The 14740-nt window shown below is 47.2% G+C and overlaps 1 protein-coding gene across 12 annotated transcripts in view; it reads left to right on the top strand.

Annotated features, from left to right (window-relative positions):
• Positions 1–14740, top strand: part of mam (mastermind) — a 131358-nt gene that overhangs the window by 64909 nt on the left and 51709 nt on the right. For 4 of the 12 annotated variants that reach the window (XM_046632416.2, XM_046632417.2, XM_046632418.2 and 1 more), the window contains exon 1: positions 4213–9302. The exons of the other annotated variants lie outside the window; for them this stretch is intronic. In XM_046632416.2, the coding sequence (XP_046488372.1) occupies positions 9297–9302 (6 nt within the window). In that variant the 5' untranslated portion in view covers positions 4213–9296. Of the gene's footprint in view, positions 1–4212; positions 9303–14740 lie in introns of those variants that run through there. 12 annotated transcript variants of the gene reach the window in all.

Consider the following 14740-nt stretch of genomic DNA (forward strand, 5'->3'; position numbering starts at 1 on the left):
GGGATAATCCAGCTGCTCTTCTAATTAAAACCCGCACTGCACTTGCGTATTTTCCGACAGTCAACAGGCACGACAATAATTATATGCATATAAATTTTAAACTCTACCGACGTAACATTTTTCCATTTTTTCGTTGCCAGTAATCTGCACGTTTTTCATTTTACGTACCGTGTCAGCGTCTTTGCGTCGGCTTTCTTTGAAATCACGATTGTGCTCGCACCTTTTCCGAATGAAATAGGTATTTAAAAATTGACGAGGAAAGTCCAACGTCTCCTCGGCCTCCACCGTACGGCTGACCACACCGGCACCTTGACTACTCGAGATTCCTAAAGATATGTGACGTAGAGCACGGCGGCACGATACCGAGATCCCAAGATTCGTTACGTCACGTTTACGAGATATATTTCGCTCGGGTAATTAAACGTCTCGTATCTCGTTACGTCACGTGGTTCTCCGCCTAACCAAATCGGCGTCTAAACGTCGCTTGGCCGCGTTCTCACACTCATTTCCAGGCTATATTTTTCCTCTTACGTTAGCTTCTTCCATCGTCTTTCTTAATTGAGTTCAGCTCGGATTGGATGTAATTCGACCTTTCGATTTCGACCTTCACACACGCACACACACATATACGTATAACACTACTATACACGCACTTATCAGGTGGGAAAATTGTCAGCCAAATACAATGCTGATCTCTCGAGTTACTTTATCTAGTTTTGATAGTAGCTTTCAATTCGACCGACGGATCTTCTGTTTGCGCAGATGTCGCGACGCGATGTCGGTATAACGACAACTATCATGCTTTATAATAGTAGGTAAGAAAACGGTACATGCATAGAGAAAAAGGTAGCGACAACGAATGAATCTGTTTTTGTAGCCATTTAAGAAGCTAATAGGGTGGACGCGTCTTACGGAACGTTATTTTGGCGGTTTGGCTGGCACGGCTGATCGGCTTGTGCCAAGAGTAGCCTGTTAAGCTCGGTCTCGGTCGAGTAGAGCAACATATTTAACAGGCAGCGTTGTAAAAAGTAGACGCGATGTCCGTAAATAACCACCGTGGCTCTGTCATCGCCTCGGCAGCGCGCACGCACACATGTGAATCCCAAAGTTGGGCGCGTTTTAGCTTTCCGTCGGTTGCTATTGGCATGTAGTAGGTACTTGCGTGTCGTTCCGAACGAGTTTGTAACTCATTTCTCATCATTTCGACCAGATAATTATCTCCATCGGGATCGTCATTATAATAATATTATCTGCGTTCGGAAATTGGCGGAACTATGCGCAATGTATTGTAATTATATAAGGTAATTAATATAGAGGATGAATATTGTGTGAAAGTTTTATAATTATGAACGATTCGTCTTATCGTCGCATAGAAAATTCCGTGAGAATATAAATAGAGCGTAACTGAAACGATCGATGTAAAGTTAACAAACGAATTATACAATGCAATCGGTTATAGAGAAATTAATTAATTTGAAAATTTTTGAAAAAAGTTACACAGATCGCGGACATCGCTTTGCGGGGATAATAACATATCTTGTGGTATTATCGGTATAATATGTTTGCCAGTGAAGACACGCGTCGTTGGTTATTGTACCGAAGGATCAGGCACGTACGGAATGCCTGGCGGCCATTGACAGATGTCAAAATTCCATAATCTTGCGTGCGTACCGGTTTCCGTCGTGCAGCGTGTAGTTCGAAACCGGAAACCTAAAGCTCCCGCAGCACGCTGCAGCTAGGGATGGTGTTGGTGCGGGAATGGGACAGGCACACAATGCCGATGGAGGCGCGCGTCTCGATGACGAGGGGGACGTGGAGGCGTAACGGCCCTCCGCGATGCGCATGCCCGCGATAAAGTGGCAAGCGCAAATGACCGAGTGTGCGGGTTATTTTCTAACCGCGCGTAAAACTCGCTGGGCCGTCGACGCGAGGGGGCGAAGAGAGCGAGGGAGACCACGCGGATGAAGATGAAAGAAGGGGAAGGGGCGAGGGGAGGGGAGAAGGGAGGAGAGGAGAGGAGAGGAGAGGAGAGGAGAGGAGAGGAGAGGAGAGGAGAGGAGAGGAGAGGAGAGAAGAGGAGAGGAGAGGAGATTGCCGTCGCACATCAGTCGTCGGTCCAACGTAACGGGCACGGTGTCTGCAGCGTTCCGCTGCTTCTGCTGGTACTTGGGTCGTCGGCTGTGGTTGGAATGTAACGCAAAATGTTGGACGGATTCCCCAGCGTGGCCGACGGATGGCGAAGGGAGGATCAGCCGTCGGGTGTCGGGGGTGGAGGCGGCGGCGGCGGCTGGCGGCTGGCGCGCGCCTCTGGCCCTCGCTCGATGAGATCGATCAGACGGTCGTTGTGACGTACCGTGCAGACGCCGTCGACGCTGCTTGAGAACCAGCAGCACCGGCAGCGACGCTCGCTTCGTACAACGTATTAAACTGCGAGAGTGCGCAGAGGACTGGAAATATTTCAACGGCTAATAGCCGGCTGGGATAACCGTGAAATGTTCATTACCAACCCTGCCATCCTTCCTGTTATTTATCTCTTTCTATCTTTATTCCTTTTCCGTTTCGTTTTTACTTCTTCTTTCCGTTCTAAGGTTTCACGGTACCTGTTTCTCTGCAAAACTTTCACCCTGCTGCTTTGCTTCAGACACGGAGGGATCGATTTTCTTTGCTGTGTACTATTATTATACCCATTTGACGAGTGTGATCGGTACCGCCTCGCTTGATTATTCCTTCAGTTCTTTTTAATTGGATGATTCTTATACCGGCTCCACTGAAGCTTACAATTAGTCGTGGTGGATTTGAATAAATTTTTAACAGCCCGGTGTTCATTCCAGATTACACGAGTCTTCGGAATCTTAGTAGTGCTGCTTGAATATCGAAATAATTTCAATTATGTGTCACAAATGCCCCGCGAAAGGTATGAAAAACCGTACATAAGAACAAGTTTCATTGAGTCTCGAGCTTCGGATATCGATCAAGAATCGAGCGCAGACTTGTGCCGTGATTTCCATCCCCTTCGATATTTATCTCGGATCAGGATTGTTTCCCAGTGAGAACCACTGACGGATTTGTAGTCTCGTCGTGGTCGTCGGTTGTTCGATGCACCGGAGGAACAAGACCGGCAGAGAGCAGGAGCAGCGCAGCGGCGGCGGGACAGATGCGTGGCTGCAGGAGGAACAAGTCCAAGTAGAAGAAGGGTATATACTCGCGATAGAGGCCGTGAAACGGCGATGACGCAACGTCGCAGCGCAGCGTGTCGGTGGCGTCGGGCCGACCCTCGTCGACCGGATCGCGCGTTGCGCCAGCCGGTGCGCCGACCGATGATGCGATGTGCGGGCGTCGCAGGGCGCGGTTAAGACTCGGTCCGCCGCGCGCCTCTGTTTTACAGGCCGAGAGAATTCCTCGAGGTTATTACACCACCGACCGCTTTCGTCCGTTGCAATCGTGTGCGTAACAGTATCCACACACGCGACCCAGAGACGGAAAAGAACGTCCGTAGAATTCCCACTCCCCCCCCATGTGTAATAATCTGCGGCTAACTCGACCAGACTTACGATTAACTTAACTCAACTCCTATGGCATCACGGTACACACGTATAACAACGCGGTGCCGAACCGGGGCGCAGCTATGCCGAGGAGATATGGGTTCACGACGGGGTCGACAGAGAGAGGGGGAGAGTGAGAGAGAGAGGGGAACGCACGGCGCTGACCCAGAGCTACCGGACTCTGTAACGGAGACTCCGAGGAGTTGCACTCGGCCGCGTGCGGACAATCGTACGAGTCGGTCCTCTTCGTTCCTCACCTCTCCTCTCCTCTCCTCTCCTCTCCTCTGCTCTCCTCTCCTCCTTTCGCCACGCAAGAGAAACTCACACCCCCTTGCGACGCCACTTGGACATGTAACCCGTCGGAGCATCCCTCCGACGGCGATGCGAGCGCGGTAGCAAACAGCGCCGTGGCGCAGGGCGATTGCGCGCTTGTGCGCGTCGAGGAGAGGCTTTCTAGGTACGCGCGTTCGTGTCGTAAGTATAGGTAAATTTCTGTGCGTCCCGCTGCACCGCGTGTAACGTATAACGTGCGATAGCCGGGCCGACGGCGGAACGACGAAGGCGGTTCGTTTCGCTCCGCGACGACGGGCGGTGGGGGAGAAAGGCGCTCGTCGGGTGCCACCGCCGGAGAGTCGTCGAGACTCGATCAGAGCCAGTGGCTGGCGGCCCTTCGCTGCGTTTGGATCGAGGAGCTGACGGCGTTTGGCGTCTCGGTACGTCGCGAGCCACGTGCGACGCCTGACAGCTGATTTTGATACACGCCGCCTCGAGCGAGAAACCCGACCGTCGTCGTCGTCGTATCGCGCGGAACTTCGCTCCCTGCCGTGTGTACATTCGCGTGTACGTATGTGTACCATACCTTCTACCCTCCGTATGCGTGCGTAACGTGTACACGCGGTATTAACGCGCCTCGCAACAAGGGAATTATTTATTCCTTTCTCTTTTGTCGCTTAGTGTTATTTTCATTTTCGATTTTCTTGTTTGTTTCGTTTTACTTGCATCATCTCGCGCACAGACGCGCGGTGTATGATCGATTTCTCGGAGAAACATTCGTTGTCTCCTACCTCCACCGTACGATCTTGTAATTTTCATTTTCCGTTGGTGGATAATTACACGTTGATCGACGACCGCAACCGACTAACAATAAATTGATACTCGAACGGGTGGTCGTGTATGGAGAAAGCCATTTTATCTTCAGAAATATTTTTGTAACAAAGATTAGATAGCGGGTGAAGAGGCGAAGGCGCGACGATGAAATTGCCAAGGTACGAACGGAAGACGTCTGGATACCGATTGACAAAGCGTCGGAAATATCGTCGGGAGGAAAGAGTTCTTCATCAGGCGAGGACGTAGTAAACTCGACGTGAAATATGATCTTTTAAACGAAACGAAGGAAAGGTAGAGAAAGAGAGAGAAAGAGAAAAACAACAACTCGACCTCGTTGTATACGCAAGTCGAATCTTGGCGAGTCATCGTCCCGAGTACATAAACATATACAGACAAGGAAACTTGGTTTGTAAACGATGCGAGGGGGTGGATGCCCGCTTCCCGTCAACGAGGAGGAAGGGAAAATTGACTGGCGTGAATCGCGGAATGAAAAAGAGGCATCGTCATCCCCGTATCGTCAAATCCGTACATTCCATTGAATTTGTATGCAACGCGGTATTTGCACAGTTTGTCACCGTGCGAGACGAAGAAGAAGAAGAAAGAGAGGAAGAGGAGGCTGAAAGAGTGAAAAGTGAAAGGAAGAAGAAGAAGAAGAAGAAGAAGAAGAAGAAGAAGAAGAAGAAGAAGAAGAAGAAGAAGAAGCAGCAGCAGCAGCAGCAGCAGCCCCCCGCACCGGATCCACGGGGTCCCGCTATATACCGCAGGAGGGAAGATTTCTTCCGGGCACGCGCACTTCACCTGCCGCCTCGCCGTGGCACGCGCCACCCTCCCCTCCATCCGCGTTCCTTCTCCCCGCCGCCGGCGTCGATCCCTCTTCTCTCTGCCCCCCGCCCGCCCCTCTGGTCCGCCTCACCCCCGCACGCGTGCCGCTGGCCGCGAGAGCCCGCCGTTCGAGTCAATCGCTCGCGGACTTCGACAGGGCGAGCATCGCGCTGCTTGGGCGCTGTGCTGCTTGTCTCTCACGTCAGTCTGTCTGTCTGTCTGTCTGTCTGTCCGTCTCTCCGACTCACTGACTCACTGACTTACTTACCGAGTGACCGACGAAGGTTGCCCTTCGTATCGCATCGGACGGTAAGATCGTCGGAGGATCTCTCGTCGCATCGAAGGACATATCCGACGCTATATGTATATATATTTTTATATATATATATATACATATGTATATTATAGAACGATCGATGCACCACAATGTTACTGGTTGTCAACTGTAAGGCGTTATATAATATACTGAATAAACACTGCAGGGGTATAGAAATTGATTCCGAAGGAAATTGATTCGAGTTTGTTGTCGACTCTGTGTCGGAAAGAGATCGAGAGAGAGAGAGAGAGAGAGAGAAATTAAAAAGTGCAAAATACTTAGAAATACCACAACGGCACCTAGGTATTAACGGCGAAACGGCGGATCTTGATTGAGGAGTATTGTAAACAAAGGGGCACCGCATCGCAACGAGAGACGTCTAAATACGTTCTCCACCTCCTCCTCCTCCTCCTCCTCCTCCGTCGCTTCCTCCTCCTCCACTACCACCACCACCGCCACCAGCCTTCTGCACCTCCTCCACCTCGACATCGTCTTCGTCTTCTTCTTCTTCGACAGAAATAGTTGACTCGGAGGAGAACCGCGGGACTCGGCTGCTTCCTCGACGCAGATCTGACACCCTCTACGCTTACAGTAATAACAGTTATTTTACCCGCGCAGTGTTCCGATATACCTACCAGATACACCCGAATTCCTTGCGTTCTCAGTTATCCTTCTACGTTACAATCCATCACGCCGATTCGTCAATTTTCCTCTCTTCGTTTCTGGTCCCCACCTTGTCGACGATTATTGACATGAGCAACGAACAAACGTGTCGTCGACGGAGAGGACAAAGTACGGCGAAACTATCGTTCGAGAAGTTGAGGATATAAGAAGAAGAACGAAAAATAAATAAGAAAAACGAAATACAAAGTTGAATCGATATAGGAAACGAACCAGTTGTAAACGGCCAACGAGCCGATATCACCCACCTGTTGACGTTTCGAACATCGCATCATCGAGCACGGTGTATGATAATTATTCGTATATATTGTCGTATTACAAGATGTTCGAATCCGCACGCATTGAAATGCGCGATTGTAACGTCTGGCCGACGCGAAGAGAGTGAATGAAAGAAGAAGAAAAAAAGAAAGCACCGAAAGCGGAAAATTATCGAGGAACTTTTCAAGCGTATACGCATATCTAATGATGTTTAATTGAGCCAGCGATTAAACCGCATCGCCAACTGGCTGAAGGCATTCATTCCCGAGTAAACAAAAAGCAACAACAAGTTGGTGCGTAAACAAGATTCATTACAAGTGTATGTGAAACGAGAACGATACAACATATGTAATATTCATCGTAGTGACATGTACGGGAAAAGTTTTGTACGTTACACCGTATATATACATACGTAGATATCTCTTCGCGAGAGGTGATTATCGTCGACGACGTCGTGCGCCTTCTTCTTACTCTTGAACGCGAGAAAAGTACAATACGAGTAAAGAGTGAGAGTGAGAGTGAGAGTGAGAGAGAGACTGAAACTGCTCTTTGGTTATCAGTGCGTATTGCATGCGGGACTCGCCTCCTGTCCTCTCGTTATCGCTCGGTCGCATCGTTAGTTCGTCGTTGAGGGAAAAAACTTTTAAAGTTGTGAGTGCGGAGAGTGAAAAGTGGGAATCGGGGGGGCGGTGGGTGGGTCAAAAGTCACCAGAGTGCAACATCGCTGCGGTGTTCAGACTGCCTTACGTGACGTGCACACGATTATTTCGACGGACTCGAGTTGAAATAAATAAATAAACGAACAAACGAATGAAGACAAGAAAAGTAATTGGAGCAGGAATAGAACCGAGACAAAAATGCGCGTTTAAAATCCCGCGCTAATATACGAACGATACGATTATACCGATCTAGGCATTCGCAATTATTGTAGTACGTACGGTTGCGTGTACGTGTATTCATATACACGTATACGTGAGAGAGGCGAAACGGTGAAAGTGACAGCTCTGCGCGTATAATGCACACCGCGGTACGGAGAAATTGGCAACGTCGCTGAAATTATTTTCATACACCGTGCGATTCGGGTGACTTTAAACGCGGTGCGAAGTGAGTGAATGAGTGTAAGAGAGTACCAAAGTAGCAGAGACATTTCTTTTCGACATCTTTGCTTCTTCTATCCGCGTTTGACGAAAGAATTTTTTTTTTATTCGCGATTAGCGTGAAAACGAACGGTCGAAGATGAGACGAGTGAGGGAAACATGAAGGAGAAATAACACTCGCTCTCTCTGTCGCTCGTCGGCGCGTACGTTTGTTTGCATTATACGTAATACGTATCAAATACCGACAATCTACGTTACAAGTCCGCCGCTGCTGCAGCTGCATCGGAGTTCTTCGATTCGTTCGGCGCGCGGATGCGTAACACGTGCATAGAATTACATGAGAGATAGAGACGCGGAGAAACGCGCGCGAGTTTGAACCACGCCGAGCTGCGGTATACGTACGTAGAGTGAAGACAAGTGGGACGGACGATCGCGACACGTCGTCGTCGTCAAGAGTTTTGTATATCATCGGACACCGTGAAGTGAACTGCTGTGTTACTACCGGGCAGCCGGCACGCGAGGATCCCGTTTAGCTCCGCTTTGTTGCCGTCTACGAACGTCGGGAAGTCGCGTCGCGCGCGATTTTCAAAAATTTATACCACATGCGGTGAAGCGAAGAGGAGAAACGAAACGCGAAAAGCGGTCGAGGAGACGGAAAGTTGCGCACATTTTCAATGCTGTTATTGGTGCACTGTTACGGTTAGCGTTACCGTGCGAAAGTGCGGAAGTGCGAAAGTGCGGTTACATTCGCCTGAGAAATAAAGCAAAAAAACTAAGAAACGCGTAGTTTCGGGCTTTGAATGAGAGAAATAAACGTTGAGATAAAAACGGTATCGTATAATTATCGAAAAGGATCTTCCGCTAGAGAGAGAAAGATAGAAGAGTGTGTGTGTGTGTGTGTACAAGGATTCGAAGGGACAAGAAAATCAAAAGCGCGAATACTTTGGCGCGTTTTTTTGAAGGCGCGTTCGCGCGGCTAGGCATTTCTCAATATCAGAGATTTCCTGTATCGGTGACGCGGGGCCGCCTCTTCTTCCTAGCACCCTCCCTTTTCTGGCACAATGACCTTTAAATTTCGTTGAAAATAAGACAAAACGTAAACAGGACTGCGGGAGTGTGAATTGTTCATATATAATAATAACAGTAACAATAACAATAATAATATGTATGCATATCTACGTACGTGCGACGCCGATTCCGCGATATTTAAACCGCGGTGACAATTGATTTCAATCGCGCGAAATAAGTGGTGCACCGATCGGCGAGTTTGGCAAGTTTGTCAAGAAAGGAGCAGCGACGAGTGGACGGTGAGGGGGATGGTGGCCCCCCCTCAGCCAGGGCCTCCGACCCGGGCGCCCCTTCTGTGAGGAGAAAGCCTCTGTCTACCTCACCGCACGTCAAAAATTAACAACGACACGTGACCGTTTGAAGAGAGAGAGACAGAGAGAAAGATACGCCGTGACATCACCTGGAATGATGGTACGTCGGCTGATTCAACTTGTGCAAAATAAATAATCTCATTGTATAAATTTATTTATTTATTTTACTTACTCACTCACTGGGCTTAAACAATTTGCGCAAGCGCGCCACGCACTTCTGTGGAAATTCTTTCTTGTTATACCTGCGTTACGTCTGTGCAGCGGAAAGGTCTGTGTGATTTTCAAACAATTTATAAACATTGGATTCTCGTGCGGTGTGTACGAATCGAAGGAGTAGGCGGGATATCGGATTCTTTTTTTAGAATTCCGCACGCCGCCCGTTCGCCCTCCACTGCGACGAACGACGCTCACTTGGTGGAGACAAAGTTTCTTGCCGATCTTGCGGACACTTGTTATCCACTCTGACACGATACGCGGTTGATAATTCGAAATTGTTTTTATTTGGTTCTTGTTTTTTTCCTTCTTTTCCTTCTTTTTATCTAGCTATTATCGACTTTTATGTACGCAATCTACAGTTTCCATATATATTTACATTCTCCGATGATATAGACCGAACACAAACTTGACAAGCTAGGGATTTATTTATTCAGCTTTGAAGAGTTTGCTACAATTTTCACACACATCGTGAAATTTGCCTTGCGGTAGGACGCTTACCATCGCGATATACTCTATTACGCATTTGTGTCGGTAATTATACCTCCATGATTACGAATACGCGGTTATTTGCAGTCTTCGTACCGAATGATGCAGTTTCTGCAAACAAGAAAACACACGCACGCAAACATCGTCGTCCACTGTGAAATAACATTTCTTTTCACGATTGGACTGATTCCTATTCCAAGTAAAATTGAAATTGTAAGAATTATCAATCTTGAGTGTTTGTTAACGTTTCTATTTTCTTTGATATTATTTTTCATACCAAATTTCTAAACGTTTTTGCTGTCAATCGCGACTACGAATTTCGTTAAAAAATGAAGGTTAGACTTCCCGTATCTGATAAAAGTTGAAGAAAACAAAAAACTGGCAAATTTTGATAATAACAAAGCTTGCCACGAGCTTGAGAAATTTGCATGTAAAATGATCGACGATGAGCACCCCTGAGTCAATGATTTTACCGAGTGTGTAATAACGTATAAACGAGACTGCGATATTTTTGGGGCTCATGTATGTACATAGGCGTCTGATCGTATAGATAGCTTGGGCTTCAATCCCATTCTGTGACGGGCGACGACGGCAGAAGAGGGAGAGAGAGAGAGAGAGACGGAGGGAGGGATTCCGTCTCTGCCGTTAACGTTGCGGCGGATTCGCAATCCGGGCATAGAGTCAGTCGGTTATAATCGTGGTGGAAGGACTGACGAGGAGAGACGGGTGGGGTGTAATAATACGGGAAAACGCGAGGCTTTCACTCGCGTTACCACCGTCGCGTTGCTCCGTCGTCGTCGTCGACGCCCGTAACACCGTAACGCGTTATAAGTACAACACGCGAGTGGAGATAGAGAGATAGAGTCCCGAAACGACGAAATTATTTATACCATTTGATTATACCGGGCGTTATTCCACCCCGAGTGCCGACGGAAGTATACGAATATCGACGAACGTTCGCAAAATTGGAAACTTAGCAAAAAGCTTGAAAAATTTCGAAGGAAGAAAAAAATATTAACATCTCTGAATTGTATTTTAAATATCGGCAAGTCGCGTGAAATCCACGTATATATATATTATGTAACGTATATATCAGGGTAGTTTTTTTTTTCGCAACTTTTTTTTTCCTTAAGGCGCTACTCGAAATATTTGTAATAAATGCTGGAAAAAAACTGTCGTAAAACGTGGAGGAGGTAGGAAAATATTTAGAGGTCCCTACCAATTATTGTTATATTCTTTTTATTTTTATTTTTATTTTATGCTTACACCTTCCGGACTTATTATTAGTTTATTTTTTTCGTATTGCAGTAAAATTAATCGGTCACCAATCAACAGCAAATCGCGCCCAACAATTTCGCAGTTGGCCTTTCTCGTCTTTTATCCGAAAGATTAATCGTCTCGAAGAAATTTGGATAACAGTTTTTCTTACTGGAAATAAGAGTATCGCGTTACCTTAACGTCCATATTTTGTTTTTGGTAGCGATTTTTATGAACAATGATTAATTGGACCACGATATGGAAATAATAAACTGATATGAACAAGTTCGTAAGGTGTACACATAAAAATGAATAATAATCGTTAAAATAATTGGTTACGACCTCTAAATATTTTCTTACTTCCGGCAGGTTTTACGACAATTTCTTTTCCAGTACTTGTGACAAATTTTTCGAGTAGCACCTTGAAAAAGAAACGAGTTAAAAAATAAAACACCCTAGCATTTGCACACGGATAGCTTTCACGATGCAGCCTTTAGCGCAATTGAAATTTCTGTCTGGTCTCTTTCTTCCGTTGCCGTTGCCGCCCGCCTCCTGTCCCGGGTTTATTATCCCGAGGGAAGTAAACCTTTTCTCCTCTATCTCGGCTTCTCGCCTCTCGCCTCTCGCCTTTCTCTCCCTCATCCCACCCTTCGATCCTCCCTTCATCCCTCTTCGTCGCGCCATCGACCAGCACGCTGATGGTAGTAAAGTAAGTAGAAAAGTAACGGACGGTCGATCGCGTCTTACCCTATCTACCTCTTTTCTGATATCCACTCCGCTTCGTCCATGCATTCGTATAACCTGACCCAACCCAACATGGTCCATCCTTGATCCTGCATTCAGCCGAGGACGTTATCGTCGTGACGGAAAATAACAGTTTGCCCTGATTAAACGGATACACGCATATCGATTTCTTTGTAATGCGATCGAAAGCGAGAATCGAAAAAATTAATCCAAATCCGCGCGTCGATTCCCACAGAGCGGCGATAAATGAACGTAAAATGAACGTTCGAAATGAACAGAGGATATTGGGAACTTGAAAGAACGCGTCCCCTGCACCTGCCGCTTTTACGATTGATCCCTCTTACCCTCCCTTCATCCCCCTCGTGCAGGCTCGCCTCGGGGAAGGCAGCGGGATGCGATCCGCGCGCGAATTCAACGAGCCGGACGAAATTTCGCGGTGCGCAAATATCCTGGAAATACGATATTGCGAAGGAATTGCGAGGAAAGGGTGTATTTTACAGATTATATAATCACACCGTATTCGTGAATAATGTTTGTAACGTTTCTTTAGATTACACGGAGAGAATAAAAGAGCAGGAATTCATCAGTTTTTTTTTTTCTTTTTTTCATTTATATGCCAAAATATAATTCGTATAATGCAGAATTTACTCTAGAACCAGTAAAAATCACTGTGTGCAAAGTAAACCCTCCTATTATATTTATAGTGAAAATTTATAATTGACATGGGTATATTTTACTGAAAATTTTGACGCGTCCCTCTTCACCCGCAGTTTTGAGTAAATTCTGCTTATTTTCTTCCCACCGTTTGCGATCCTGGAAGTGAAATTTTATTACACACGCATTATATTCTTAGTAGAGAAAATAAAGTTTTTTCCGTAGGTAAGAGAAATAATAATACATCACTCGATAAGAATCGATGGTGTCGAAGATAGAACGATTAACAAACCGCGAAAGACGCGCGGTGATGTAATAATCGTCGTAAAATGTCCGCACGTTTACACGCGGTCTCCGGAAATACTTAATCTGTGCCACTCTACCTTATTTTTTATCCGGGGAAAGTAATAGTCACGAATAAGCTTAGGACCACTATTTTTCTTCTTCATCTTCTTCTTCTTCTCGCGATTATTTTATCCAACCGCGTATCTTCCGCTCGACGATGTTGGCTGATTGGTGTGTAGTAGTATTTTCCCGCCAGCCGGAAACTCCTCCGCAACTCTATACGGACGGTCGCGTTTTCTTCTTCGGTACTCGGGCATAAAAGCGAGGTCGGAATCCCACGTGGCGACGTAAAACCGGGACCTTATACGACGGTGGTTTCGGCGTGAGGAGTCGTAAAAACGTATTATCGGTCCCTCCCTCTCTTCCTCCCTTCTCTTAAGCCTCGAAACGCTGCGACGTTGCGGAGGATCGCCTTCTCCAGATTCTTCCTCCGCAGACGAGGAGAAGGAGGAGGAGGAGAAGAGAGGCAAAGCGACCCTGGCGGTTGCGGAACACCCGGTTAAGGGCTCTGATGTCCGCCTGCCTTTTTCGCAGGATCTCTCCGCAGCGGCGGCGCCTCCGTTTCCCGGGGAGTTGACTGCGGGAGCGGAAAGGGGTGCGAAACCTCTTCTTCCCCGTCGCGTGCAGATCGATAGGAAGGTCACGGAGGTGCGTCGTGCCGCTGGTTAGAGCTTAGTCCCTCCCCCTCTTCCTTCATCCCTACCGCCGCCTCCCTCCTCCTCCTCCTCCTCCTCCTGTTGACTCCCTTCGCTCTCCACCCGGAAGGCTGATCGAGGTTTCGCTTCCAGTTTATCACCGACACCGATACGCTTTACGCCAATGAACGAGGCTCGGCGGCCCGCTGGGCTCGGGTTAACGGCTCTTGTTCGCCACTACTCCAAATACCCTTTAATCTTCTGACCCTGCAGCTCAAAGATATTCTCGACGTTATAGACGTATACATACGTATACATATATATATATATTATATATTTGGCAATTTTATATCACGCATATTCATCATACTTTAATTAGGGAGGTTTGCGGAAATTCCGGAAAGAACATCTTTTATAAACATTTTTGTTCTCTTTCTTTTTAAAAAACACAAGATGGAATCCGTGGCGTTGTAGCTACGATAAATGTACGGAAGATACTGCAACGCCGGTGAAGTTTTTGCGACATTCAATCGTAACTGCAATATATTTGTATACATTATGTAAGAATTGTTTTTCAAAATTGAGAATATTTTACGCATTTTTTTCCGTAGATTTATGAATTCATAAGAATTTTTATGCTTCGGATGTAAAACCGCTTATGAAAAAAACAAAGAATGTGTTTTGAAAAATATCACTTCCGCGGGACGATGTTCCGAGGATTCTGGAACACCCCGTTCATAAACCGCAGAAGCATATAGCTGCCGCCGCCGCCGCCGCCGAGGGCGGTGAAGTTGGAGGAATCCACTTGATTTCCACGATTAAGCGAAGAGCCGCGTCGAGGGCCGGTTGTCGAGTTGTTGTCCTGCAGGATGCGGAGGGACACCCACCGGCTTTCCGAGGATCCTTTGCCTCGCCCGTCGCTTTAGTATCGCAGGTTTTTGTTTGGTCCTGGCGGGGCGGGTGTTTTAAAACTTTCTTACCCCGACGTCGTGCCGTCAACAGCCCTTGTCCGGGGTGAAGAGCCGTCGGCTTTTCTTCCCCTTTGCTGATGTCGGGTATCAGGCGACGGGCAAACGATGCTGAGGCAGAAATCGAGTTGGGAGGCTAATTAGAATTGATTATTGAACAAACCCGAGGAACCCTCCGACTATTACGAAACACCTCTTGCCTGCGCGGATGTGTGCGTGCACTTATCGCGTGC

The sequence above is a fragment of the Neodiprion pinetum genome, chromosome 6 (assembly GCF_021155775.2).
Source record: "Neodiprion pinetum isolate iyNeoPine1 chromosome 6, iyNeoPine1.2, whole genome shotgun sequence".
Classification (NCBI taxonomy): Eukaryota; Metazoa; Arthropoda; class Insecta; order Hymenoptera; family Diprionidae; genus Neodiprion; species Neodiprion pinetum.